At 42.6% G+C, this 27889-nt stretch overlaps 1 protein-coding gene across 8 annotated transcripts in view; it reads right to left on the bottom strand.

Moving 5' to 3' along the window:
* Positions 1-27889, bottom strand: part of SEMA5A (semaphorin 5A) — a 498547-nt gene that overhangs the window by 247179 nt on the left and 223479 nt on the right. For all 8 annotated transcript variants that reach the window (XR_004624352.1, XM_034657090.1, XM_034657091.1 and 5 more), the window contains 2 exons: positions 20673-20772; positions 4498-4543 (listed from right to left, as the gene is read on the bottom strand). Coding sequence is in view for 7 of the 8 variants with exons in the window: in XM_034657090.1 (XP_034512981.1) it covers positions 4498-4543; positions 20673-20772 (146 nt within the window). In the remaining variant the exon portion in view is untranslated. The remainder of the gene's footprint in view (positions 1-4497; positions 4544-20672; positions 20773-27889) is intronic.

The raw sequence follows: 27889 nt of genomic DNA, 5'->3' as shown, positions 1-27889 counted from the left end.
CAGTCAGAAAGGAACAAATCATCAGAGGTGATGGGGAGAGACGCGAGCAATGCCGGAGGCCACCTGGAACTGGACCCAGTTGTCATGCTGGGGGCGGGGGGCGGCAAGATCAAATGAAGCCTTGTCTGGTGGGAAACCAGGGCTGTTGCAGATTCTCAACTCTGATTCTCTCCACTTCACTGCAAGTTGTTTTTCCCTCATCTCAGCGTCCTTACTTTCTCATGTTTAAACAATCATTTTTTATCTTTAGTGAGAGGAAGAGGAAGGCAATTATTAGCCTGAGATATTCAAAATAATCCAGCTGATCCTCTATAGAAAGTAACATTTCTATGACATAACTGAATGCATTCAAGTCATAAAGGCTTCTGCACGCATTCTCTAGAACGGCACAGTCCACTACGGAGCACTTGCCATGCTGAGCTCCTGAATGGGGGCTAGTCTGAATCCCCATGTGCTCTATGTGCAAAATCCACACTGAGATTTTATAGATTAAATCCAAAAAATAAAAAATAAAAAGAAGAAGAAGAAATGTAACATCTCATTAATTTCTTGTGATGAGTTCTTATTGAAATGACATTTTTGATAGAATGAGTTAAGACCAATATATTATTAAAAACAATTCCCATTTCTCTGTACTTATTTCAATGGGACCACCAGTTTCAATCAACTAGCCATGAGCCATGTTTCTATTGGACAGTGCCATTTATGACACCAGCACAACCCCCTCCTTATCAGTACAACTCTCTTTTGGTCCACCCTTGGAAATCATCATTTAAATTAAATAAATTAAATTATTCTTAGAAATCAATAAGACAGTTTAACTGAAGACACATAAGAAAGACCAGTCTGTCAGGAAGAACAGCCAGCTTTATCTCTCTCCACACTGAGTAAACAGTAGGCTCCCAAGCGGCACACACAACCACAAAATGTGCAAGAGGAGAATTGTACTGTTTTGCACCAAAGGCACGGCAACGTCTAACAGCTATCACCAGGGCTGTGTCGTCAAAGCCACTGTTCTGAAAGTCATGGTCTTCTTGCTGGGTCCTTTGTCAGTAGACTGTGTTCTCTCTCTTACCAGGTGGTGATGCTGATGGGTTTTCCAGAGTTCAGCTCCATCAATGACCTGACCTTGATTTCCACCAAAACGCAATCACAACAAAGGGAAGCAATGATGGGAAGAGCAACTTGGTTTCCCCGCCCCCACAGAAATAGCATACAAGGTCAGCGGCAAAGGCATGGCCCGATTCTTTGCATTTCTTTATTTTGCAATAACTTAAAGTTGCAAGAAAAACGCAACAGACTCTCACAAGCCCTTCACCTAAATTCTTAGATTTCCCCATTAATTATTTTATGATATTTGCTTTATCATTCTTCCTCTCTGGATGCACATATTATTATTTTTTAAATGATCTCAGAATATGCTGGAAAAACCATGCCCTTTACCCCTACTTATCTCAGTAGGTTTGCCCAAAGAACAAGATCACTTTCCTACACAATCACATCACAGTTATGAAAATCAGAAAATAAATACATTTCTACTATCTCATCTACAGACAGTAAAAAAAAATTTTTTAAGATTTTATTTATTCATTTGCCAGAGAGAGAGAGGGCACGCACAAGCAGGGGGAGTGGCAGGCGGAGGGAGAAGCAGGCTGCCTGCTGAGCAAGGAGCCCAACGCAGGACTCGATCCCAGGACCCTGGGATCATGATCTGAGCCAAAGGCAGATGCTCAACCGACTGAGCCACCCAGGTGTCCCCAGACATTAAAATTTTGCCAGCTGTCCCAGTAGTGTGCTTGATAGAGAAGAAAAAAAAAAGTTTTTCTTTCTGTTCCAAGATACGAGTTGGGCCAAGTGTCTCACTTGCCTGCCAAGGCATTTTGTCTCCTTGATGAGGGACTAGCCCTTCTTTCTTTTCATGCCTTTCATGGCCTGGTGATTTTTGAAGAGTAGAGGCCAATTTTTTATAGAATGCCTCTCAGTTTTGGTCTGTGTGATGGTTCCTCCTGATGAAACTGGTTATAATCTGTAGTTCGAATATCGAGGAAATCCTGCTGTGTCCTTCTCTGTCCACTGAATCAGGACACATTTGCTGGCTCTTTGTCCCATTAAAGGTAAAGGGACCTTTGATTACTAGGTTACGGTGACACTGGCTGGGTTTCTTCACCATCAAGAAACAGTTTTCCTCTTATAATGAATGAATATGTTATAGGCAAATACTTTGAGGCTACATAAATACGTTGGTCCTCATCAAAGTCTCACCCATACATTTTCACAGCCATTGATCATTTGTGCCTGAATCAATTTTTAGTATCATGGTAGCCAAATAATAATTTTGTAACTAGATCATTCTTTCCATATTTGGCAGCTGGCATTTGACAGAAGGAAGAATGGCCCTTTCTACCTCCTCTTTGTACTTATTCAGTTATTTTGATGTTAGTATATCCTCATTCATTCTTAGTTTATTCAACATGTTAGAATCAGAGACCATCATTATGTTTTTAACAATCAAATTGTCCCAGATTTCTTCAGTAAGCCCGCTTCCAGCTGGCTCCTCGGTCTTCTGACTTGCCCTCATCATGCTTTGAATATCTCCTTCATTCCTAAAACAACAAGATATCCCAGCTTCTCTGGGACTTTTGCTGCCCAGGCCCTGGAACCAGCTACTTCTCCGAGAAACTTTGGTTCCTTTTAGTGTAGAATTAAATTTAGAAACCAAGAACTGTAGGGGCGCCTGGGTCTGTCAGTCAGTTAAGCATCTACCTTCAGCTTGGGTCATGATCCCAGGGTCCTGGGATCAAGCCCCAGTGGGGCTCCCTGCTCAGTGGGGAGTCTGTTTCTCCCTCTCCCACTGCCCCTCCCCCACGTTTGTGCATTCTCTCTCTCTCAAATAAAATCTTAAAAAAAAAAAAAAAAGAAAAGAAACCAAGAACTGTATATTAAATGTGCTTATTGCTACTAGGCTGCCAATGTTTCCAGACCCTCTCAGCCAGACAACTAGGAGACAAGGAAATGAGTATGTACATGTAAACAAATGTTTGTACACACGTCTACACACTCCACTTTTTCCCACACACACTGCGGCAGATAGTCTAATATACCATGAGAACCTCACAAGCATAATATATAGTTCTCATCTGGTGAAAAGATCTATACCTTTTATAAAAGATTATTGAAAATCAGAGTTTTAAAACAGTATTTTGGTAAAACTGCTGATCATTTTGATTTCTTAATACATTCATTATTTTACCAATAAATCAAGTCATTTAAAGACTTATATACTAAATTGCAGTGGCAAGACAACTAATTCACTGCCCGGTGTGATGAAATGATTATGATAAGTCATTATTTGTCATTATCACTTTTAAAAACAAAAGCAATTAACATTTGTTGAGAAATTACTATGCCTTCTCCCTTTTGCACACCTTCCTTCATCTAATTTTAGCAGTGACAGTGTGAAGGTAATAGTGCCTTGTGGCCATTTCAGAGATGAGGAAACACACAGTTGCTGGGACGCATGAAGCTGTATCCCAAACTCGGGTCTGTAGATCTTCAGAGCCCTTGCTCTTTACCAAAATTAGCTTTGGCTTATTTGAGGCCCTTGTGAATAAAAGATAGGTCTAATACTAAACCCTCACTCTAAACTTTCCTGAATGTTCACAAATACCAGCATTACATAGAGAAGAAACTAGTATCAACTTCTCTCCACTACCTCTTAGAGCTCTAGTACATGAGGGTGATACTAAAATTGGTTGAAGAACTTTTCCCAAGATGCATAGCGCCCAGGAGTTCTGGCACGTTCCATGGGGAGTTCCAGATGCTCGGCCAAGGAGATATTCATGTCCTAACTCTCCCCTTACGCAGGGAGACCCTGGTTACCAGACACTTCAAAAAGCCTGCAGGGCAAAAGTGGGCCCTTGTGATTCACAACTCCCATTAAAAGAAATACTCTATTCAGGCAGAAGGATCTCAGGCTCCTTCTTCAAATTGTAAAACCGGAAATAGGTAAATTGCATTTTTATCTATCATCACTTATTCTTTGCTCTATGTGGTTTTTAACCCCTTTATTCATATTGATTTCGTTAAAAGTGATGAGGAAACAGAGGTGTTTTTCTAAGGAAATTGACTTTTACAAAAATCTGATGGCTAAAGGGAGCGAACTTATGATTAGTGACTCTTCTAATGGTGACGGGGGGCCCTCCAGATATTGAGAAGGCGTCTTTTGAGTTATCTACCATTTGATGAAGAATAAATCAGGATGATGCCCATGGAAGGAAGGGAGGCTGCACAGAAGGAGAAAAGGGCCAATGCAGAATGAAAGCAGGTGATGAGTCATGGCAAACAGGGCAGCCAGGAGTCCTGCAGCCTGGCCCGCTGGGGCAGTGCACCCCCGCTCTGTCCTGACTAGTACCTTTACAGACATCTGTCTTCGTTCCCTCCGACAGTAAGCTAACTGGGATGGAAAACAAAAGTTTGAGAAAGATAAATTGCACCTACCTGGATCAGAGACAAATCCTCAAGCTGTAACCTGAAGAGGTAGTTTCTACAAAACACAAAAAGAGAACAGTTTTATTTTTAATAGATGCAAAATAAGTCATAAAAATTATGAGAACGAGGGAAAACAAAGTAACAATTTTTGCTTCTCCTGCTAAGAATGTGTTTAGCAGTTTTCCTTGCACCTCAGAGTTCAGAGAGGCACTCGATACGACAACAGGTGCACATTTGGGATTGGCAAGAAAGTTAAGGAATAAGGAGTGTGTGTTTATGGGTCTGTGTGTGTGTGACTAAGGTAAACCTCAATTATTAATGGACTCTCTTGATCTATGTGGCATGGACCAAAGGACGCAGGCAATGGATTCTGAAACTGAGGTGAAGTTAAGTAAGACAATACAAAGCCATTCTTCACGAGTCTCCGTTCTTAAAGATCACCGACATTGACCACGATTTACAATCACCACACCTCCAGCTTTTGAATTCAACCACAGTCAGAGCACCACAGTGTTCTCCCTTGTTGGACCGATTCAGTGTGTGGACGTGTAAAAGCATAAACTTGTCGGTCCGCCATCAAGGGTTTGAGAGGGTCCCCTCTAGCTGCCCAAGTGGGAAGCAAGAAAGCAGAGAAAAGGAAACTCTCTGTTTTCAACAGTGAAGGGGAAAACAATGAAATACGCAGTTGACATCAGCATAGCAAGGGGGGAACACAGGTATCAATCACCATTAGGCTCTGGACTTCATTGCCGTAGCTTTTGGAAACAAACTGGCCTCCCTCGCAAGAGATGCTCCGGGCTCGGACTCAAATCACGACCGCCCCCTTGACCTCATGCTGATGAGGAGCTGGTGCGGCCCGAGCCACATTCCGGTGACCCTGGAGGAGAAAGTTAGCCCAGGTGTAAGCAGGAAATGCAGGAGAATGGGCATATTATGGAAAGCAGGCGCTATGAGAGTGGGCAGGGTCTCCAAGAAGCCGGGGTTTCACGTAAGGGGCTGCTCCAAGATGCTTTCCACGGCACCAAGAGAGTAAGGAAAGTTTCCTGATGGCAGTCAGAAGTTAAGTAGGTTATTTTCATTATTTGGGGAGAAGGGTAGATGATGTGACAAGTGACAGCCAAGTCAGGCCAAGGGCATGACCTCGGGGAGACCGAGAAACAGCCTTACTGAATGGGTAGGGATGGGAAGACAAAGCCGAGAGGGAAGCCGGCATCCAGCAGCATGTGTGTGCACACTGCTTGGAAGAAGAAAAGGGACAAGTTCACTTTCAGAGCGGTTTCATGTGTCCCAGGTGCCGCCCCCCCCAGGCACTCTGCTTTCCCCCGGGTCGGCCCCCACGGGGGCACTGTCGTCCCGCACTCAGTGCACACTGCCACCTCCAAAGCACTTCAGCGGCCTCGTCACCACACTCTTTCCGAACCTCCAATTTTATCTCTGAAATAATGCCAGAGAAGCTCCCAGAAGCATTGCTTGGCACATGCCACCTCCGCCACAAAGCCATTTGGGGGAAGTTCCCCTCTCGCTTACTGCAGACGGCCCACAGCCCTCTCTGCGGACCCAGAGTAAGGATGCCTCGGACGAAGGAATGTGACGGCAGAGTCTATTTTTATTTAGTCGGGCACCATGCAGAGGCAAGGTTTCCAACAGAAACATCTTCCTGCAGGGGAAGGAATGTGAACTCTGCGTGCACGGAGCTGCCAAGGAAAGCACCCCTGGAGGCCGGCAAGCATCTGCAGATGCGCCAAGCCTTCACCTGATGTGAGCAGAGGCCAGCAGGACTCCTCTAAGAGAAGCGGGAAATCGAGACGCATGCACAGATCAATCTTTCAGATGAGAGGCTTACAAGTGGTACCAGGGGCAATTATGGGCCGTAAGACACACATTGCCTTTATGAGCACCATGGCTCCCTACCCTCACGCCGGTCTCGTAATTGGCTTCCTGCCTCTAGGATGCCGCCAGCGGTCACCGTGCCTTGACTCCGGGAGGTGGGATCACCTCCTGGTTAAGAATATCTCTGCAAAAACCAAAGCTGTGCCACTTACACAACTTCAGGAAGGAAGCTTAAGCAACTCCGTGCCTCAGTCTTCTCATCTGTAAAATGGGGCTAAGAGTCCTACCTATGCCCTGCAGCTGTTGGGAAGGCTACATCCAAGGAAAACATGTGGCATCGTGTCTGATCCATTGCAAGCACTCCATCGACTGTAGCCACTTCTATACGGTTTATGGAAAATACTGAAATTTCCAGAGACACTGAAATTCTCAGTATATTCTCCATTGTACAGAGAAGGAAAGAGAACTCTGCTCTCCAGGCATTTCAGGTTTGAGGCATAGGGCACCATGATGATTGTGTTCAGGAGTGGGGGCTGCTGTCAGTAGGGACGGTATGGCACTGTTGGCTTTTTAGAACAGAAGACAAAACTGTTTATCTTATGATTCCGGGATACAGTCATCACACTCTTCAACTCACTAGCTCTTTTAAGAAAGACTTTTTCTGTAAATATTTTCAGTAAAAGAAAGTATTCATATTTTTAGTCAATTAATTACCTAAGGGCTCTGATGAGGTCACAAGGCCACCTCCCTCCCCATCCCTCTCTCCTTCTCTCTCTCTCTCTTCCCCTCATACACCCAACTCCCTGCCATGTACGTACATACGTACGTACACACACACACACATACATATGCATCCATATCTGGAACTTTCTAGAAAGGCACATTCCATACACAAACTAAGAGCTGGAATTTCCTCCACACCACTGAGGAAAGAGGATGGTAGTGTTCACCATGCTCTGTAGAGCTCTGGACAGGACAACGGGAGAGAAAAGTTCAAAGACCTCTCTCTACTTGGGGAGTGGGCTGGAGGAGGTAGAGAAGTCATTCTCTGAAACTCCGGGGTCCAGTTTTCAGGTGTGTCCATGAGGGAAGGGCTATGGTGTGAATGTCTGTGTCTCCCCAAAATTCTTATGTTGAAATCCTAACTCCCAAAGGTGATGGTGAGAGGAGGCAGGACTAGATGATTAGGTCATGAGGGATTCACAGCCTGATAAAAGAGGCTCCAGGCACCATGGGAGGACACAGAGATGTCCGCCATCTGCAACCCGGAAGAGGGCCCTCCCCAGAACCCAGCCATGTTCCCTGATCTTGGGCTCCCAGCCTCCAGAACTATGAGATATAAATTTCCATTGTTTACAAGCCACCCAAGTCTGTCAAGTTTTGTTCTAGCAGCCCCAACAAACCAAGACAGGAAGACGCTGATTATGATAAGAAACATGCCACATTCTCAGTCCACATCTCCCTAAGCAAAACTCACTCCACAAAAAAAACCATCCTTTTTCTGCCCATCAGGTGTCAGTCTGTAAGTAGCGCTCCCCCGACCACCATTGCTGGTGTATTTCAACCATTTACTCTTACTTTCCATAACACCTGACACCTCTGGTGACCTCACTGCCATCTGGTCAGGGATACATCAGTATGGTGGAGACATGCAAGAGACGAACAGAAGGGAAGGGGAGAAAGAAAGCCACGGTTAATTGAGAGATGCCGCCACCACCACCACCGCCATGCCCAGCGTCCCAATGGACAGAAGCACCAGCAAAGACTGGAACTTTCCTTTGGTATTTTCTGGGTTACAAGAGGCAAACTGGTCATTATTTTTAAACCATCTCAGTTTTTTGTTTTTGTGGGGTTTTTTATCTTTAAGAAAAAAAAAAGGCAGAGATTCAAGAATTCTAAAGCTAAGTCATCATTACAGGTTATATACCTTCAATTTACCAATGAGGAAAAGTCTGCAAATTAAGAGGTATGATATGATTTATTCAAGATTATTAGGATCAGATAAAGCCCCGGCATTAGTATCAAGACCTCTCACACCACACTGTCCCTTGGCTCACCGTGCCACTCAGCTTCACCTGCCAGTCATCCCATGACCCCTTCCCAATTTCACCAGCACCCACACTCCACACACACACACACACACACACACACACACAAACACACAGTAATAGTTGTTACAGCACAATTATTTCATGTCTTCATTGTTCATTCACAGGTGCATTTACATATCATTTTGAGATGATTCAAGTCTCAACACTGCTAATGGCAAGCTTTTGATTCTAGGTAATTGATTCTCACCCCTGGGACTGAGATCTGACTGTGACATAGGTCTGCCCATTAGGCGAACAAGTTAATCCTACTGGTCTGGCTGACTAAATGGTCCCTCCTTCCTCCCTCCTTATTTCCCATGAATTCTTCCTGAAACTGCCTGCCCATACTTGAAGAGTGCCCAAATGTCTTCATTTATGACAAGAGAGAGCTATGCTATAACCTCTCTCAGTATATTTAAGTCACACGAATTCCTAAAGACCATGACCCTTTTTAGATATGAAATGGCCAAGAGAGTTGCATGAATATGTAACCATCAGAAAAAAAGACCCGTTATCCTGACATATTTCAATAAATCCCTGAGAAATACTTTGAGTGTTTTTGTTTTTGTAACTCAGTACCATATTTCAAAATAATTTTAAATGAAATCTCAGCATGTAAAAGAGGGAGATGGAGGATAATTCTTTTTTCTTCTTCTCTTTTTTTTTTTTTTTTTTAAGAGAAGGAGAGGGAGAGGTGGGGGTAGGGGCAGAGGGTGAGGGAGAGAGAGAATCTTAAGCAGGCTCCCCATTCAGCACAGAGCCCAACGCAGTGCTCCATCTCACAACCCTGAGATCGTGAACTGAGCGGAAATCAAGAGTCAGATGTTTAACGGACTGAGCCACCAGGCGCCCCGGAAGGATAATTCTTTATTAATAAAAACTCATTCAATGAGCGCTTACATGCAATATTTGTTAATATAGTCAATTGATTAAGCTAACTTAAAAATTCTGAAAATCGAATTATTGGAAATATGTTATCTATAACTTTGCACCGCCTCAACATCTACTTAAGGTCAATCTTCGCGTCAGTTGGTGGTTACAATTTTGTTGCTATTTTTTGCTTGATTTCAGAGACAAAGATTTGGTAGGGGCTTTCAAATATTTGTTCACTATACTACTGTGGTCTATACAAAACCCAAGTAGGCAATTTAACGCCTTCCTGGATCTTTCAATAGTAGAAATAAGTAGTGTGGCACCTACAGTATTCACTTTATCTATCATGATTTTCAATGATTTAAAAGATATTTTAAAAAACGAAATAGAGGGGCGCCTGGGTGGCACCGCAGTTGGGCGTCTGCCTTCGGCTCAGGGCGTGATCCCTGCATTGTGGGATCGAGCCCCACATCAGGCTCTTCTGCTGTGAGCCTGCTTCCTCCTCTCCCACTCCCCCTGCTTGTGTCCCTCTCTCGCTGGCTGTCTCTATCTCTGTTGAATAAATAAAATCTTTAAAAAAAAAAAAAACGAAATAGAAACGAAACATTTGTGGAATTCCCTAATCACCTCCCTGGAACCTAAGAACCTGACAAAACACAGTGTGGATTCTACTATTCCTCAAACTATTTGGTTCCAAGTACGACTTAGAGTCCATTTTTGCTATTGGAAACATTCCAATCCAGCTAGCAACATGAGGGACCTGAAATCTCCCAAGACAGCTTGATCCATCACAGTTGAGGTCAACGACCTACGAAGTTAAAGATTACAAAAAGAAAGAAAATCTTCCAAGGGGAATAAAAAATTGATATTCCCAGATGTTGGGCCACTCACACACTAAAGTGAGATCTATGGTCCCTGGAAATGGCTGTTCTCCAGGGCATTAGAGAACGGGCAACCACTTTATCTTGCCATCGTGAGCACACAGAGGAGGGAAAACAATACATGTGAGGTTCACGAGAAGGGGTACCAACCTTTCCAACGTGAAGGAGTAATGGTTCTGGCTCCCTGCCAGCAGGGAATGCTAACCAAATGTTTCACATAGGGTCAGTTTCTCTCGTAGGGCAATGCTTTGAGCAACTCAAAGCATTTAAGTGGTCTCATTCATTTTCCTAACACTCTGAGATGTAAATAGGTAGTAATAAGAAATATTGCCATTCTTCGGGGACAAGAGCAGTGGTGCAGGAGGTTAAGACATTAGAGGTTTTAGAATGTATTAATTGCACAGCTTAAGGGGAACTATTCTGTATTTCCATTTGCCCACTCTCATTACAGAAGTACAAAGCAAGAGTTTACCTCGCCGTAAATGTTCAGTTTTACGACGACAATAAATAAAAGTATGAGTTTTTCTTCCCTCGCTATGGATCTCCTTTTTTTCACATGTCTTGGAATAAAATTTGACATTGTGCATTCAAATGTAATAACTGTATTACTTTTAGGAGCAATAATATATGAGGGATACATAGATCCAACAGACTGAATAATTCAAATCACAAAGCCATTAAATTTGGCAGACACAAACTGACAGTTTCCCCACTAGATATCTGAGTGCACTTTCTCGCTCCTCACTGGAGTTTATTTCTTATTGATTGTAGGATTGCATAACTCATTCCTGCATCCCATCATGTTCCCCAGTGGCCTATTAGCAACAAATCACTAAGCACAACAATAAATTCTCTAAGGGAGCAGTGCGGGCCTTAATAGAAGAAGTTCATTTGTGTCTTCGTGTTAAGTAATAAAATTCAGCCGGCATTAAAGAAAAGGTTGAGCCATCATGAGCAAATTAACTAAATGACTCATTTTATCTAGAGACACTATAAAACTTAACTCTGACCTCCATTAATTATGAAAGACACAGGTGTTTTAAAATGACATTCTCTTAGAATAACTCAATTGGTCTCTGATGAATATAGCTATAAAATCAAAGAAGAAAACTCCAGGTTCTTATTGAACATGTAGGTTAGAGGCTTGCTCATAACTGAGGAGCAGGAGACCGAATAATTAAGACGGACAGATAAGCATTTTGCACGAAGAGAAGATGGAAACAGAAGAGCAAGTAAATCTATCAAATATGTTTTAAACAACGATGACAGTGACTTCTCTTTCCACTTAATAAAAGCTTGGATCATGGCCGATCATGAAACAATCAGAAGACAAAACACACACTGCAAAATCATCACCATTTGGGGACATCTGGGAGTGGGCGTCAACAGAGAGGCCCATACCCCAGCCAGCCCCGTCCTCCCTGATTTCTCTTCACGGCAGGATTCCATCTTACCTGTCGTCAGCATGTGACTGCACAGAGCTTGAAATAGCGACATCCTCTATGACACCCCAATTTGCAACTGCACTGATAGACTTGAATATTAAAATATAAGTTCATGATTTCTAAGCTAAGGAAAAGTAAAAACTATCTCCCTTAAGGCAAAAAAAAATGTCTTTTATAAAAATTATTTTATTATCTAAATGTAAATAAATAATAGAGCAATCGTGTCAATAACATTAAAGAATATGAAGATTTCATTTCATCCTGTAACCAATTCAGGTAGCTCACCGACCTATAAAACTGTTGTTCCAGAGACTTCATTATGCTGGTTGGCGCCAAACAAATTCCAGGGGCCTTTACTTTCTCTGGGGTGATAACCATTTCAAAAATACCTCTTTCCTGTGCTTTTTCCACAGATTTTCGGGGGTTTAATTCATTTTTTTAAATTATTCACCTGGATCACATCTAGATCCCAGTTTCAAATAATACACTCACAGAATGAGCCATCTCCTCAGTCAAAATTGTTCCTACCTTCCTCAAAAATAGTAAATATATGTACGTTAGGCTATGGAAATTTTAAAATAATTCGGATTTTATTATTGTTGTCATGACCATATGTGACCCAGTACAACCTCCCCCCAAAATTGCATTGGCTTTTTTCATTCCTTATCCCTAAGAGTTTATTTAAATCCTTTAAAAGTCTTGGTTATTAGGAATGTTTCAAAGCATACATCAAAACCAAGAACAAATCATTCTAATGGCACTCTTGTATGTTTAAACACCAAGATTAAAAGGCACAGAAATAGATGGAAAGCTTCTTGTTATTAGCAAGTAAAATGAAATAACAAAGATAGATTCTGAGAGGCGGGCAATAATTAAGACCAATGCTGTTAGCAAACTGCAGAGTTACATAAAATCAGAAAAACCTTTTCCCATAAGCATATTTAGGGTCAAAGTTATTAATCAATATTGTTAATAATCATACTGATAATTTGAATTTTATTATGCTCTAAATATGACTTGCAAATCCCGCAGTGCTTTAAGGATTACAGATGACGACTTATTGCTCTAAATTTAACTCACAACTTCTGCTTTTGTGGGTCCACTGGGTTTTTGATTCGTTCCTTCCCATTTTTCAGTTAATAGAGATCATATTTCATTTGAAAAAATACCAACTGAACCATCTTACAATTCCCTGAACCTCTGCTTTCTTAGGAATATTCACTCCTCAAGAGATCTCCACATACAATTCTTTTTCTGGGTTATCTTAGAGTTAGTAAAAGCTTTTTTTTTCACGTAAATTTTTTTCACGTAAATCTTCAAATAATCAAAGAATTGTAGTTTATTCCCCACATGCTCGGGGCTAGATAATGCCATCACAACAAGCTACACTCCCAAATCTTCCTCCAAATCTCACCTTTGACCCTTGCCCTCTGCCACCCCATTCCAGTTGCCATGAATCACTGTCAAACCCAGCTCTGAAATATGTCTCAAATCTGACTCTCTTCCCCATCTCACCATCACTGCCTGAGTGTAAGTTCTTTCTGTCACCTGATCCACAGCCCCGACCTCGAGCTCTAGAACACTCTGCACACAATACAGTACAAGTATCTTCCTAATGCAAATCCGAGCATGTAATTATGTAAGCTTAGAAATCGCCTAAACTTCTAATGCCGTTAGCAGAGGTTCTCAAATCTGCCAGGCCAGTCGATCCTCAGAAACTTGATGAAACCCAAGATTCCAACATTACTTCCAGAAAGTCTAATTGCAATAAGCTGAAGGGAGGCGTGGGCATCTGCATTCTTTTAAGGCCTCTCATGAGGGCCAGAATCGGAATCACTGGTGGGAGGATGAAGTCCAAGCTCCTCCCTAATCTGACCCCACCTACAGCTCCCGCCTGCCCTGCAACAGCTTCTGCTCTCAGTCACCAACTGGCCCAGTCAAGCTGAGCTCTTCTCAGCCTCCTCAGGATCTCTGATGTTCCCCAAGGTACAGTCTTTCTGGCAAGAAGACTTTTCCATCTGCCAGACTCCTAATGTGTTTCCAAGGCCCACCTGAGAGAGCACCTTCCCTTCTCAGTGCACCCTTTTCAGCCCCAAAGACCATTATGTTTCTTTGTTCTTGGGGTTTCCAGGGCCCGTGACCTAGGCTTCCCCAGGAAACACTCATTGCTTGTCTCCCCCCACAGCCACCGGCTAAGAGTCAGCAAACTACTTCTTTAAGGGCCAGATAGCAAGTGTTTTGCCTTTACGGATGGTCTCAGTTGCAACTACTCATCTCTGCAGGTAAAGCTTCAAAGCAGCCACAGGAAATATGCAACTGAATGGGTGTGACTGTGTGCCAATAAAACTTTATTTACAAAAACAGGAGGCCGACTCTGGAGCCTCAGCTTGCCAGCCTTGAGCTAGGTTAGCGTGAGGCTATGAAGTCTTCATCAGGTAGAGACTAAAGTTCATCTTTGTTTCCCCAGTGCCTTAGACACTTCCTGGCATAAAGTAGGTTCAATAAATATTTGATGAATGAACAGTCATGAAAGAGTAACTAAGTGAACTAATAAATTCTGATGGACCCTATGTGGGACTTGCTGGGAGGAAAGCTCTCAACACTCACACACTAGCTGTACACATACACTCAAAGTAAAGAGGCTGATTAAATTTTATTACACTGGCTCATTCATGCATTTTGGAAAAAAAGGACTTTATAACTAAATAAATAACTATGCTGCTAGACTTCTCTGTTCCCCAGTTCCAGCAGGGAAAAAGTACAGAGATTATTCTGTTTTGTTTTGTTTTGGTTTTTTACAACAGCAAAAGGAACACGATGTGCAGAAGTCTTTCCGACAAGAGTGTCTGTAGACCACCTGTTTCTTAAAAGCTCATCCTGGACCCCTTCGATCCCACCCGATCAGCAGAGCTGGGAGCAAGGAACAGAGGAAGCTTCACTTTGAATGAACAGTGGTGATACTTAGGTACACTGAAGTCTGGCAAATATTGGACAAAAGGTAACGAAGCCAGCAGACAAGGAGTGGGACTTTTTACCACAGATCGGGTAATTAATCAAGTAGGCCTACTGGAAGAAAGGAGATTAACAGGTATAAGAAGGAGGAAGACAGACAAAGAAAATCCTAAGAGAAACACACATCTATAAATCCAGTGCCAACACTGAGAAGGAAAATGACATAGAAGAGAAAATATTTAAGGAATAATCAAGGATAAAAAATTCCAGGGGGCTCCTGGGCGGCTCAGTCGGTTAAGCGTCAGACTCTCAATTTCTGCTCAGGTCATGATCTCAGGGTCTTGGGATTGAGCCTCACATCAGGTTCCTTGCTCAGGAGAGAGTCTGCTTGAGAGTCTCTCTCCTTCCCTCCCCACTGCCCACCCCCCCATATCTCTCTGTCTCTCAAATCAATCAATCAATCAATCAATCAATCAATCATTACCAAAAGAATTCCAGGTGAAGAGCAGGAATGAAAAGGACCATCCTTTTTTTTTCATCACCAGCTGCTTTTCCTAAATCATCATTCATATAAATACAAGGTAAACATCATCACCACCCTGGATTTCTTTGCACGATGGGGGTCTACCACTTTCTGGATTCACGCCTAATTGCTGACTTCATTGCACCCTGAAGGAGTTACCTCTAATTGTGTAAACTTGACTAAAATGTCTTCTTTGGGAAACAGAAAGACTTCGTGCCTACTGGAAGCAGAATTGCTGATCTTATTAAAAAAAATCTCCATTTTTCCTTTTAATCATATACTGCTTCCAGCAGATTAATTCTAAGGGACAACTTGAAAATAAAAACAGCAATTAAAAATCACCACCACCAAAAAAAAAAAGTGAATTACGTTGGTCAATTAAAGAAAAAAATGACTACATGAATCTAAATTCAGCTCTTTGTTTAGATCCAGTGGCGAAATCATCCTGAAAGGAGGAACTTAGTCTAATTAAATAGCCGCCTGCCCATTCATGCAACGGATCTTATGGGAACAGATGCTGTGAATACTTAAGCAAATTCAGGGCCAGCATATCAAAAGCAGGTTCATCTTTCCTTTTTATTTTTATTTTTGCAGATTCAAACCAAGGGCAGAACAATGCTTGAAAATAAAACAATAAAATTGTTCAAGGCTGGTTTTTGTGATTATAAGGAAGAACAAGCTCTGTTTTGGAAGCACTAGGGTTTTAGTTCTTGATTTTAGGAATAAACATGCAGACTAGAAATCTATACTATTTGTTGTGTAGACATATGTAGAGAAATATCTTCCCACATATGGAAATAATCCATCAACTGTACGGGCAATGCAAAGGGCTCGTGCAAGGTGCAAAGCTCTGGGCTGCTCCTCATGTCAGGTCAGGTGTGCAAGGAGGCTCATGCATCCCTGTTTACCCTTTCTCTGGATATCTCCAGCATGCTCCCATTGAGTAGAATTAAATTTTAATAGAAGTAAAATTTGACATTTCCAAGGTCATAAATTGTTATATTCATCATCAATTATGATTGTTTCCTGACCCAAATATTGAGTCTCTGGGCTTTAATCCCAGCACCTTAATCACCAGCAGATGGTTATGCCTCCTGGACTCAAAGGTCCTTGTGTGAAAGCTTATGGGTGAGCGTTCTTATTAAAATATCATAGGTTGTGAGACTATGCCCTTCAATTTATACATCTATATTGCACTGAAGCTGGTTAGAGAAGAGTAAGATAATCACAAAGCAACCGAGAGGTGCCTAGGTGACACAGTCAGGTAAGCATCTGCCCCTTGGTTTTGGCTCAGGTCGTGATCTCAGGGCTGTGAGATCGAGCCCCACACTGGGTTCTGTGCTCAGCTCGGAGTCTGCTTGAGATTCTCTCTCCCTCTCCCTCTACCCCTCACTACCCACATGCTTGCTCATGCACGCTCTCTCTGTCTCGCTGTCTCTCACTCAATCTCTAAAATAATTACATAAATCTTAAAAAAAAAAAAAAGAAAATCAACCGAAAGACCAAGAAACAAAGAAACAGAAAGAAAAGAAACTCACATTCTCTTTGATGAGAGGCTCTTTTCATTACTACTGTATGGCTTTATACTTAATAAAAACACAGCTCATCTTGTAAATGCCCCAATTATTATTTGATTATAATCAAACACTGCATTGAATGTAAACCAAGTTAGTTGCCATTTGGAATAACATTTGAATTTAGCACAGAATCACTTGTCATCCTTACAGTGAGCCTGAAACACTAAAGACAGAGAGATTCATTTGGAGAATAAAAATAGAATCACCTTCTTATATTCAGCTTTACAATCCTATCCGCAACGAAACTTACACTTACGACAACATTGTGAACTAGTATTAGTATCAATACTTTTATAGTTATCTCTACCAAACCTCTACACAGTAAATATTTCTTCACATTGGAATTTTTCTTCCTATATATAAAATGTCATGAATAAATAAATAAATAAAATGTAAACTGCTTTTAGTAGGTTTTTTGACAGACATACATAAATCATTCATAAAATAGTATCCCAATCATATAAACAAAAAGAAATCAAATAATGCAGGTAAATAATTGAAAAGGTTAAATGTGATAATTCCTGAAATTGCAGGGTTCTTTTCTTAATGCTTTAACTATATTTTCCACATTTTCTCAAATGCAAATACCTTAGTCTCATCATTGAAAGCACAAACGTTATTTTAATTTTTAAAGAATCCTTTGGTGAAACAAAATATGAATGTCAATGCCTTTGAAATAATATAAAAGATAATGTACGCGTCAGAAATAGTAAATTTAGGGATCTTTCCAGAAGTTCCATGAATTCAAGATGCAAGTAACTTCTGGCACTATCTAACCACAAATCTCTTCAAGAGAGCTTTTCCCGGGGCACCTGGGTGGCGCAGTCATTAAGCGTCTGCCTTCCACTCAGGGCATGATCCCGGCGTTCTGGGATCCAGCCCCACATCAGGCTCCTCCGCTGGGAGCCTGCTTCTTCCTCTCCCACTCCCCTGCTGTGTTCCCTCTCTCACTGGCTGTCTCTCTCTGTCAAACAAATAAATAAAATCTAAAAAAAAGAGAGAGAGAGAGAGAGCTTTTCCCTTTGCAGCACAATGAACATCTTTTTGTGAAGAGTGCACAGAATCTTTAACTGAATTCAATTTCAAGAACATAAAGCATCACGGGCATAAAGCGAAACCATCCAATAAATGGCTTTACAATGCCAAGCGCTAACTATAAGAAAACAGGAAGCCTAGCATTGTATTTTCCCACCATTCGTATTTAAACCAGTACAGATTTCTTAAAATGCACCTGCTATGTCAACTTCTTTTGCTAGGTCTAGCCCTCCCGAACAGGAAGCTGAGGGCTGGGTTATTTTTAAAGTTTTATAACTGGCTCACACTCCCTCTCAAACTTTCTGAGCCTAATCCCACCGAGTTTCCCAGTAAGATTCCTATTCTCCTTGCTTGGTGATGACCGCCAGAAGCACACATGTACACGGATGCTGAAATCGTGAGACATCCGCAGAGCTACCCTACCACTGCCCGCTTACGGCAGGCCCGTTACAGTGACGATCACTTTTCATGGATCATTTTATTAAATCCTCACAAAAGCTAACAGGGGTAGAAATAATTACATCAATTTTAAAGTTGAGAAAATTAGACTCTGAAACAGGCTCAAGGTCACACAGTGGAGCAAGTCCAATCTACCTCTTTCTTCCTTTTCCTTGTTTATCCCACCAGGACAGGACCACCGGTATCTCTTCCCAGTGCTAATTTGCTCAGTGGCTTCTCACAACCATTAGGAGAATCTATGTCATTCGCCAAAAGCCAAACACCTGCAGCGTGTACACACGTGTGTGGTCTGCCCTATGCATGCAGCACCACAGACTTCCAGAAACAATGGAGAGTCTTTCAAGTCAAGCTCACATGCAAACCTTGTCCAAAGTCCTTCAGAGTTGAATGAAGGGTGAAAGACTCAGCTCTACCAACCGAGGTCATACTCATACCTTCTACCTCAGCAAGTGGGTCCTTCCCATCGGGCTAAGGGTGAGAGCTCATTTTCCCTAAGGGTTAGCTTTGGGCTTAGAGACTGCCACTCCCTGTGTCCTTGCCCAAATGTGGGAATTTGGAGTAAATCTGCTACAAAACCCAACCCATTTTCCCCGAGGGTCCCCCCAGAGGCAGAGGGCACCTACACAAACCAAATCCTTGAAGTAGATATGTTGAATCAACAGCTATCTTTGAGCTTCTGCCAGGGCAGAAATGGGCTACCTTCTAGAGAAACAAAGAAAAGACAGGCACATCCACCACCATCTGGCAAGTCACTCTCTGATAATGTGGCAGCGGGGGGTGGGGGGGAGTTGTGGGTGACACCTGACAAAAATCATCAAGTGCAGTAAGGAAGATAGATGACAGGTGTGTTGACAGGACCACGCAGAGCAGGGGAAGGAGGATCTCAGGCCCTGGGGAGGACTCTTGAGCCTGTTCTCTTTACTATGAGTATGAGCTCCCCAGGTACAGAACTTGGGAGAGGGGGTAGCTAAGGCGCCAGGAAAGCGAAGAAATTTGTTACCAAAACCAAAAGGCAAGAAAGAGAACATAGGACAGTGGCAGGCAATAGAAATAACTCCACATACCTGGACTATGAGAGAATGAAAAAGAGCTGAGTTTGTAAGGGATGTGGGACCACAAGGCACAACAAGGGTATGGGGGGGTAACACCAAAGTGCCAGCATCTATCCAAAGGGTGCTACCAAAGTGGGGGGGGGCATTTTATAAAGAAGGTGTTGGCCACGGTACACAGAAGGAGGACAAAATCTTAAAAGCCCCTGCAACATCCGGTCCAGGCTCCCAATGATGACATGCGATGGAAGTCAGCCTCCGAAGTGCCCCATGTATTCCCCGTGTGCTGAAGCACGTAAAAATATACCAAGAAAGCCCAACCAATCTGTACTCACTGTCTGCTCCAAAATACCCAAAGAGATACAGGTGACATGTTCAGTGCTAGGACCTAAGCCAACTTCTGTCTATTCACTTTACGTTGCGTTCCATACATTTCAATGTCTTCAAGTGTTGGGTGGATGCACAAGGGTTCCTTGAGATCTGAGAGTCAAAGCAATGATTCTAGAAATTCTTCAGTGTTTATCTAGAGTGCCCAGTGTATAAGCTAGACTTAGCTTCACCCAGGTATCTGTGGAAACTGCATTTCCTCTCTTGCTATGAAAGGTATGCTTTATAATCTAGTAAATTTGACCAAAAGAGATAGAAGCACTCCGGCATCCAAAGTGTTTTCCTTGAATGCCAAGAGGCCAAATGGCCTCTTTCTTCAAAATTAATATTTTTTTTCCTAAGAGATGGATGTGAAGTATTTTTATACATCATCCTCAAAATACATTGGCAGGATAGGTGATTTGAATGCAAGGATTATGCCTGTTTTCTAAAGAAGGAATGATAAATAGGAGGGAAACAACTCAGGGTCTATTCTGATGGTGTTCTAGCAGCCTCATCATCAAACGGAGTATCAAGTGTCAACCTGGATACAGGAGCATGTGCACCTTAAGAGGGGTAAATAACAATTTCCTTGAATTCTTAGTTGACTGGTAAATGGTATAATCAAGGTCACAGAGAAAGGTAACGATGGGCATTGGAAAGGATGTCAAAATCCCTTGACTCTAGAATTTTACTGAAGAATGTACTGAGAAGTTAAGAACATGGTTTCCGGAGTCCATATGACTGGGTCTGAAACCTGAGTCCAGCTTTTATTGGACATCAGAGTATGTCCTGCCTCTGTGTCCTCATCTCTACAATAGGGATGTTGACAGCACCTACCTCTCAGCTTTCACGGAAAAAAAATGAATTAGCTCACGTTTGAACAGTTCTCGGCACATGGAAGCCCCCAGTGAACGCTTGCTATAAAGAGCAGACTTCATCCTATTATTAGTGGCAGACTTTATGGGCAACCTTATACCATATTTCATTCTTAGAAGTATTCCTCAGCACTCGTCAACTACGGCAGAGAAGCTCACATGTAGCTGCACAGACGTCAAACGAAATTCAAAATTATCTGCGGCGACAAAACATAAGATCTCTCACCTTGCTCCTACAACAAGCTCTTTCTGTCCTGGGTCAAACGTTAACCGCGAGAAATCGACAGCATTCTTCGCTCTGAACTCCCGTAACCAGGGGCCAATTTCTAAATAGGAAAAATAAATAAATGAAAAGATAAAAATGAATGATTCTTCCTCCAGGGACCACAGAAAAACGCACAACACGTAGCACACATTACATTTCAGAGAGGATTTGGAGGTCCCCTGACGTGATCGCTTAGGGGCCCATGGAGATTTCCAGCAGAAGGTCACAGGATCCACACCGAGGATGTGTAAAACATAGCGGGCGGCCACCCAATAAAGAGCGAGCAAGGCATCCGTGCTCGGGTGTGATTTACAGGCCAGGTGTGCATTTTCCTCTGGGCTCCGGGCTGGGCAGGAAATCATGCAGCATTCACACACTTCAGCAAAGGAATACTGAATGCAAACAGGACCATCTCCTGTGTGTGCTCACGGCAAGAACTGAAGACTGGAGAAGCACAAAGCCTCCATGGGACCCAGGACAAACACAGGAGCCCTCCTTCAAAGGAGAACTCTATATCCCTGTCCTTTGGGTTTCAATTCTATTCTATCAGGTGTGTTAAACACATACAGCACTTTCTAAATAAGATATCCACTTACTTCTAGGCCTTGTTGGCATTTTTTTTTCTTAAGGGAAATCAGGAAATAGCCACTCTTTAGAGGCAGGTTTTTCAGAAGACTAGTAACTCCTGTGACACGGCCTCCAGCATCAAGTCCATTCAGGATGACATGAGAGCGTGGGAGAGGGACAGAGTGCTGCTCCATGAGCCATTTCTGCAACTTTTATTAGCACATCTCTGACACCACAAAAATGCTCTGGGAGTTGCCTGCCAGTTGTGGCTCGCCTTCTCCATTATTCCTGACAATTAGCCATGTTATCTGACTGTCATTTTTTCTTGGATTTACTATTTTAAGTGGTATCACACCGACTACAGAGGCACATGACAAATGTCACATCAACAAAATCACCTGGTGGAGCAAAGGAATAATGTCTTTCAATGAAAGCAGATGCCAAAACCAGATTTAATATGGAAATATGCCCACATCCCATAACATGTCCCACACAAACACCTCTGTTGATGTGATCGAGATGGATTATTTTCCAGGAACAGCTCTGTGTAATGAATAAAGCATTTCTCTACTACCGGTTACTGGGGGAGAAAAGGTCATGAACAGAAAGTTTTCCTCCACGTGAAGGAAACCACAGCTGAGTTCCATAAAGACCTGTACTTGGGCTTTGAAATTTTAATGTGTATCTTGGTTCTTTTTAGAAGTTTATATAAATTTATTCATTTTACAGCCAAGTCATTTAAAAGAAAACAATTATAGTAAAGTATGTACAAGGCCCTGGAGCTATAAAAGGTTGTTAATAAACGGTGTGCTCCAAGAGTTCATAATTCGGTTAGGGAACTAGAGCTAGGATCTTCTTTAAGCACAGGGTCTATGAACAGAATCTTTACAGGCATTTGTAATGTTCTAGGAAGTTCTCGCACATAGAAGGGAGAGATACCGGGGCCCTAGATTAGAGGAAAGGAAAGATCTGACCGCATATGGAGAATGCAGATGTGTTCCACAGAACACAGCCACGTGGGATGCCATGGTGTCCCTAGGGCCATAACTGGTATTGTTCACCCTCTTGCCCCTCAGGCCCCAGCAGTTTTCTGTTTCTGGAGATGGAGCCAAAGGCTCCTATGTCTGCAAAGCTCACCGAGGTGCCTTGCAGCACACAGCACAGGACCCTGGCTGTGGGAGGAATAACAAAAGAGCAACAACCAGGTGAATTCAAGAGAAGGAGAATGGAAAACGAAAGGCGAGAGGGAAAACAGAAGAGAGAAAGGATAAAGCAAAGGCAACTCAAGAAACCACTAGGTGGATAACTGACAGGTGTATTTAAATATAACTGTAAACAGATTTGCTCCCACGTTTGGACTTGGCTTCATCCGAGACAGAGAGGCTTTGAAAAGTTCTCAGGCACGTACTTGACACATGAAAGCAGGTATCCCAGGAATGCGCGAGGGCCACCGGCAGGCAGGATGGGGGCGGGAGTGTCACATGTTAGAAAGCACCACCATTTGCACGTGAGGTGGCGGCTATACTTCCGGCGGCTATGTGAATGTGGAAGGAAGGGGTGGGGCGGGGGGGTCCCACGGCCTGATAACTAACTGCAGGGGAGGCTCAGGGAACAAGTGAAGGTAACAAAGTCATTCCGATGCTAAATGAAGAGGAAAACAATGATGGTGACACACAGGCAACAGGAGGTGAGGGTGGTCTGAGAGAGAAAGAGGAAAGGTTCGGGTGCAACAGTGGAGAAGGTCACGTGGGAAGAACGGCCCCAGAGCCGTTGATGAGCACGGCTAAGACCTGGAAGTGCCCGGAGAGCTGTTTTAGCTCAAGAGCTTCACCACACAGACAGGGAACTCATGACCAGGGAGTCCTGACACGACTGACGTCCCCGGCTGCTGAGTGCCATCTGGGATTCTATTCTCCCAAACTCACAGTTCCCGAGTCGGGCTCATGTGTCGGACTCAAGGTGGTGAGAACAGGGAGGTTGCATGAGGCGAGAACAGAGGGCCACAGGCTGACCTCTGTGTTGGAGGGGTGGACACAGGAGCCACGGAAGGTGAGAGAAGGCTGTGAAAAGACATCAGAAGAAAATCTGTGAACTTGCCTCTCATGCACTAATCTCTCTTTTCTATTAGACAAACGGGAAGAGAGTGACCAAAGGGGACCAGGAGAAGCAGATGCCCTTCACGCTTTGGTTCCTGTACTGAGCGATGAGAAGAGCTACACTGCTTCCTCAAATGCCCTGGAATAATAGCAGGAGGCATGTAGACAGGGAAAAACAAGCGAACAACCTATAGTTCTATCACTATTGTTCCCTTTTCCTTATTTAAATTTCCAAAAAGCTGCCCCACTAAAGCAGTGTATTTCTATGGTTAACACTAGATAACAGCTGGGTAATCTGCATATTCTCTTCTTTTTTTGATTTTCCTGTGCATTCGTCCAGGTCTGGCTATCTCGATTGCATATCACAGGCCCCCTATCCGACTGAACACCATGAGGGCCTGGGAGAACGGTCCTGCACCAGCCCATCTCTCACTGAGAATGCACCTGTCCTAACACTGCTCCTCCCACTTTCCCTGCAAGATCAGGGGCCGGGGCTCTCTCCTTTGTGCCAAGACCAGCCGCTCCTTCTCTGCTCATTCCTCCCCTTCCCTCCTCTTTGGTCCCTTCTCTAAATCACCTGTTTTCTCCTCTAATATCTCCCATATTGCCAGGCCTCTTCCCTCTGTCTGGAAGTATATGCACATTCCCTCGTTGAGAAAAAAAACAAAAAACAAAACAAAACAAAAAAACCCAACCTTTTAAAACACATTTTCCTTACACTCTTGTTATGACAGTGTGAAACACCCAAGACAAAATGTATAGTAAACTCCCAGATACAGTTCATCAAAGGCAGTAGGCTCAGTTTCACATGTATATTTCAATCACCCCTTACAGAACATGTAATCCCAACTTTACACAGCTTACTTCAGAGATTAGACAAAGAGGTAAAGCTTCCTAATGCAGTTCTGAGGCGACTGTGAACCTGATAGTCTTGCCAGTAAGGCTGCACAAAGACATTAGACGAAAGGAAAATCATTGGCTAACTCATTTAAAAACATGTCTGAAAACATTGCTAAGGAAAGCCATGTATTAGCAAATCACTCTCTCTCTCACACACACTGCTTCACATGGGATAGGGTTTATTCCAGAAACACAAGAATGGATCAACAAGCTTAACGTCAGAAGTTCTATCCGTAGAATTTGCCATCACAATAACAGATTTCCATAGTTGCATGAAGAAATTATCGGTGCTGCTTTAGAAAGCATCGGAAAATGAACCATTATGAACAGAAAGCTAGAAGAATACAATGTCAAGTAAGGCTGGTGAGGACAGAGTCTGAACACAGGGCCGATGGTGGCAAACAAGTTCAGCGGATGCCAGAGAAAGGTCAGGGCGAGTGAAGAGAGCCAGGGATGGCACACAGCACACGGGAGGGTGAGCGATACAATTTCCAGTAACATTAACTTTCTTGATACACTTTCACTCCTCCCAAAAATGGGTTTACGTTTTTCTCCTTCTCTGTCTTCTGATCTTGCTGGAAAAAAACCCATTTGATGAAATGGAACTTAAATATGGCAGCCAACACAACCTTGTTTGGAAGTTAAGTAGTCACATAAAGCCTGTAACTTCAAATTGAATACTTTGTAGATAATTTTTAATATTTGAGAGTAACCATTCTAGCTAATCCATTCACTACACAAATATGGCTTTTTAAACATGGCCTCTGGCAACGACTTTCTATTGCAAAATTAGCTGCAAAGATACACGTGTGCCTTCTCTTACTACCACATAAGCACCCATATAATCATCTTGTAAATATTCTAATACAAAGTATACTGATCTGATTTTTAAAAGAACCCAGCGCTACAATTTCAAGAAATAACTTTTAGGAACGTATGTCAGTATTAATGAATTTGGTCCAAATGATGGTTTATATAAACTAGAGACTTGAGCTTATAAATTGAAGTTAGTCAACCCTACCAACCCCCAGAAGAAAATAGAAAATTTTTTAAAAAGAATGAAGGTGACTACTAAATAAAAAAATCAAACACTGTAAAGATATTGAAGGTAGTCATAGTTGCAAGCCAAGAAAACTTTTTAGAGCCTGAATAAGTAAGAATCACAGGGGAAGACCGGCACTGGTCCCGAAATCGGACAGTCCCTTGGACTGATGGCTCCTCTAAGTCCAGAGACCATGCTGACTGGCAGGCAAATCCAAGCAGCGAAACCCCCCTAGGTCAAATAAGAGTGGCTGTGGGGAACCTGTTCCACTCCTCACTCCAAACGTCAGTCAACTGAAGGAGTCCAGAAAGCAGGATTGAGAAACTTCTTTGGGGGACTCGAAGCCCATATTGGAAAAACCTAACAGATAGCTTCCCAAGTAACACATTATGTAACCCATTTGGAAAGTAGCAAGAAGAAAGAAAAATCAACATCCTCTTCATTGTGAAAGTGAATCGATTCCCACTGGTGTATACTGTTAAATAAAAACAGCCACCCATTCAGTTTAATAAATAATGCATTGATTGTTTCTGGTGTTGTGATTATGAATAACAATGATCTACATGTCAGTTAAGATCTACAGAAAAGAACATTCCTATTGTCACTACTTACGTTTTACGCTCCAAGGGTCTCGGTGTAACGAAGGGAGGAGAAAATGTCAATAACCACACACTGATCTGCTTTATTGGAGCAAAGAACATTCGGGAAGGAGAAGGCAGAGATGATGCGAGCAAAGCGGAACAGCCAGATGTCTCAGCAGTCTAGGCCACTCAGCTCTGATGAGTGGGGAGAAAACATAAGGGCTGGGTCCTCCAGCTGGGCACTTCAGGCCAAGAGGAGTGCTGGAGAGTGTACTCTCCGCTGAGCATTCCAGAAGTTCTTGCCTGACCCTTCCCCGAGTTGTGAAAGAAACCATCTTACATCAAAAATACATATTCCTCTTTAAAGGGAGGCATGCACCTCCCTTCCACGGACATCATCTTCAGCTTTGCTGCATTACCTAACCATTCTAGCAAGGCAACCTGAGCTAAAATATGATGGGAAAACAAAGGAGCAGAATTTTTAAGAAGCCATGCAAAGAAGACTAGCATGGCAGGTCAGTGCTGGTTTCCTGCACTGTCACTGGATGGCTAGCACTTTCCATTTCCTTTCCCATCTGCTTTTCCAGGCATGTTCCTCCAACACCAATCACTCAGAGCAAGGCAAGCGCACTTCAGACAGCAGTCACGGCACCCCATGCCATGTTTCACCCCCAAAATAAAATACATCCAGGTTTTCAGCTATAAGAGTCCTGCCTGGAATTCTTTAAGGTATTATAACAGATTCTCTTCCAGAGCCTCCCGTGTTTGTGCAGTGGCAGGCCAAGGCAATCACATCAACAGGGAGGAAGGATGCAAGTTCACAAACATTAATGCTTGTGAAAAAAACATACATCAGAACAACCTACGTCTCTTATTAATACATTTTTTTGTTTCTATCTATATTATCAGTGAGTACTTAGTTTCAGGAACTACGTTAGATACTTTTAAATGTTAACAATGTCTTATTTCATTTAATGTTTATAGTCCTGTGAAGCTAGAGCTATAATCTTTCTTGCAGAAATAAAAATTTTAAAAATTAAAAGCCCTGAGTTTTTGACAAGTTAAACATCCTGCCAAATATAACATAAGAGGTAAGTGGCTAAGCTGGAATTTAAATCCAGGATAGGACTAAAGCAGTATTTCCATAAGGTCCAAATTAAAAATCAATTTTCCCAGGAATGTATAAAGTGCATTAATCCCTAGCACCTAGTAATATATCAGCATGGATTAAATCTATCGGAAATGGCAGTTGCCACCCACCAAAAGAGAGCAAAATTAGATAGAAAGGAAGAGGTGGCAGTTTTCAGATGGGGGACAGGAATGTTCCATTCCGAGCTACCCAACGGGCAGGGCACAGCTGGAAGAAGGAAGGTCCCATAAAAAAGCAGAAAGAAAGGAGGGTCCCCCACAGGCAATAAGGCATCTGGAGGAAGAAAATCCCAACACTGAAATATTTATCTTCACCATTTTTTTCCAAGACAGATCCTGCTAACATCAGCTAATGCAGAACTATGCCAATACTCAATGCCTTGCATTAGCTTTCTAGAAAGCTTGAAAAATACCAGGGCAATTTTCTTTCTCCAAATGTAAAGACCTCAATTACTTTCACTGTAACTGCTATCTAGGACTTCATAGACTCAAAGCAGGCATAGTAGGACAGGACACTGGCTATCCTGCAATCCACCCCCCTGCCTTTATAGTTTATAAAACTAAGGGCAAAGAAGTTACATGACTGCCCGAAGTTACACGCCAATGAGGACGAAGTGCAAGATCCCAAGCCCGGTGATTTCTTTGCCAATCTATCCTCTTCTCCATCGCAGCACTAGTAGAATATCCATCCAAGTGGGAATACAATGTGTGGTCTGAGCACAGAAAACTTTCTACGTTATAGTACTTTAAGGGACCAAGATGTCTAGATCTTGATTTAGAGCTCAATATACTCATCCATATATATGGTATTTGTGTATATATATATATATATATATATATATA

The sequence above is a fragment of the Ailuropoda melanoleuca genome, chromosome 3 (assembly GCF_002007445.2).
Source record: "Ailuropoda melanoleuca isolate Jingjing chromosome 3, ASM200744v2, whole genome shotgun sequence".
NCBI lineage: Eukaryota > Metazoa > Chordata > Mammalia > Carnivora > Ursidae > Ailuropoda > Ailuropoda melanoleuca.
Note: the sequence above shows the minus strand (reverse complement) of the source record. Positions and strands in the feature narration are given on the sequence as shown.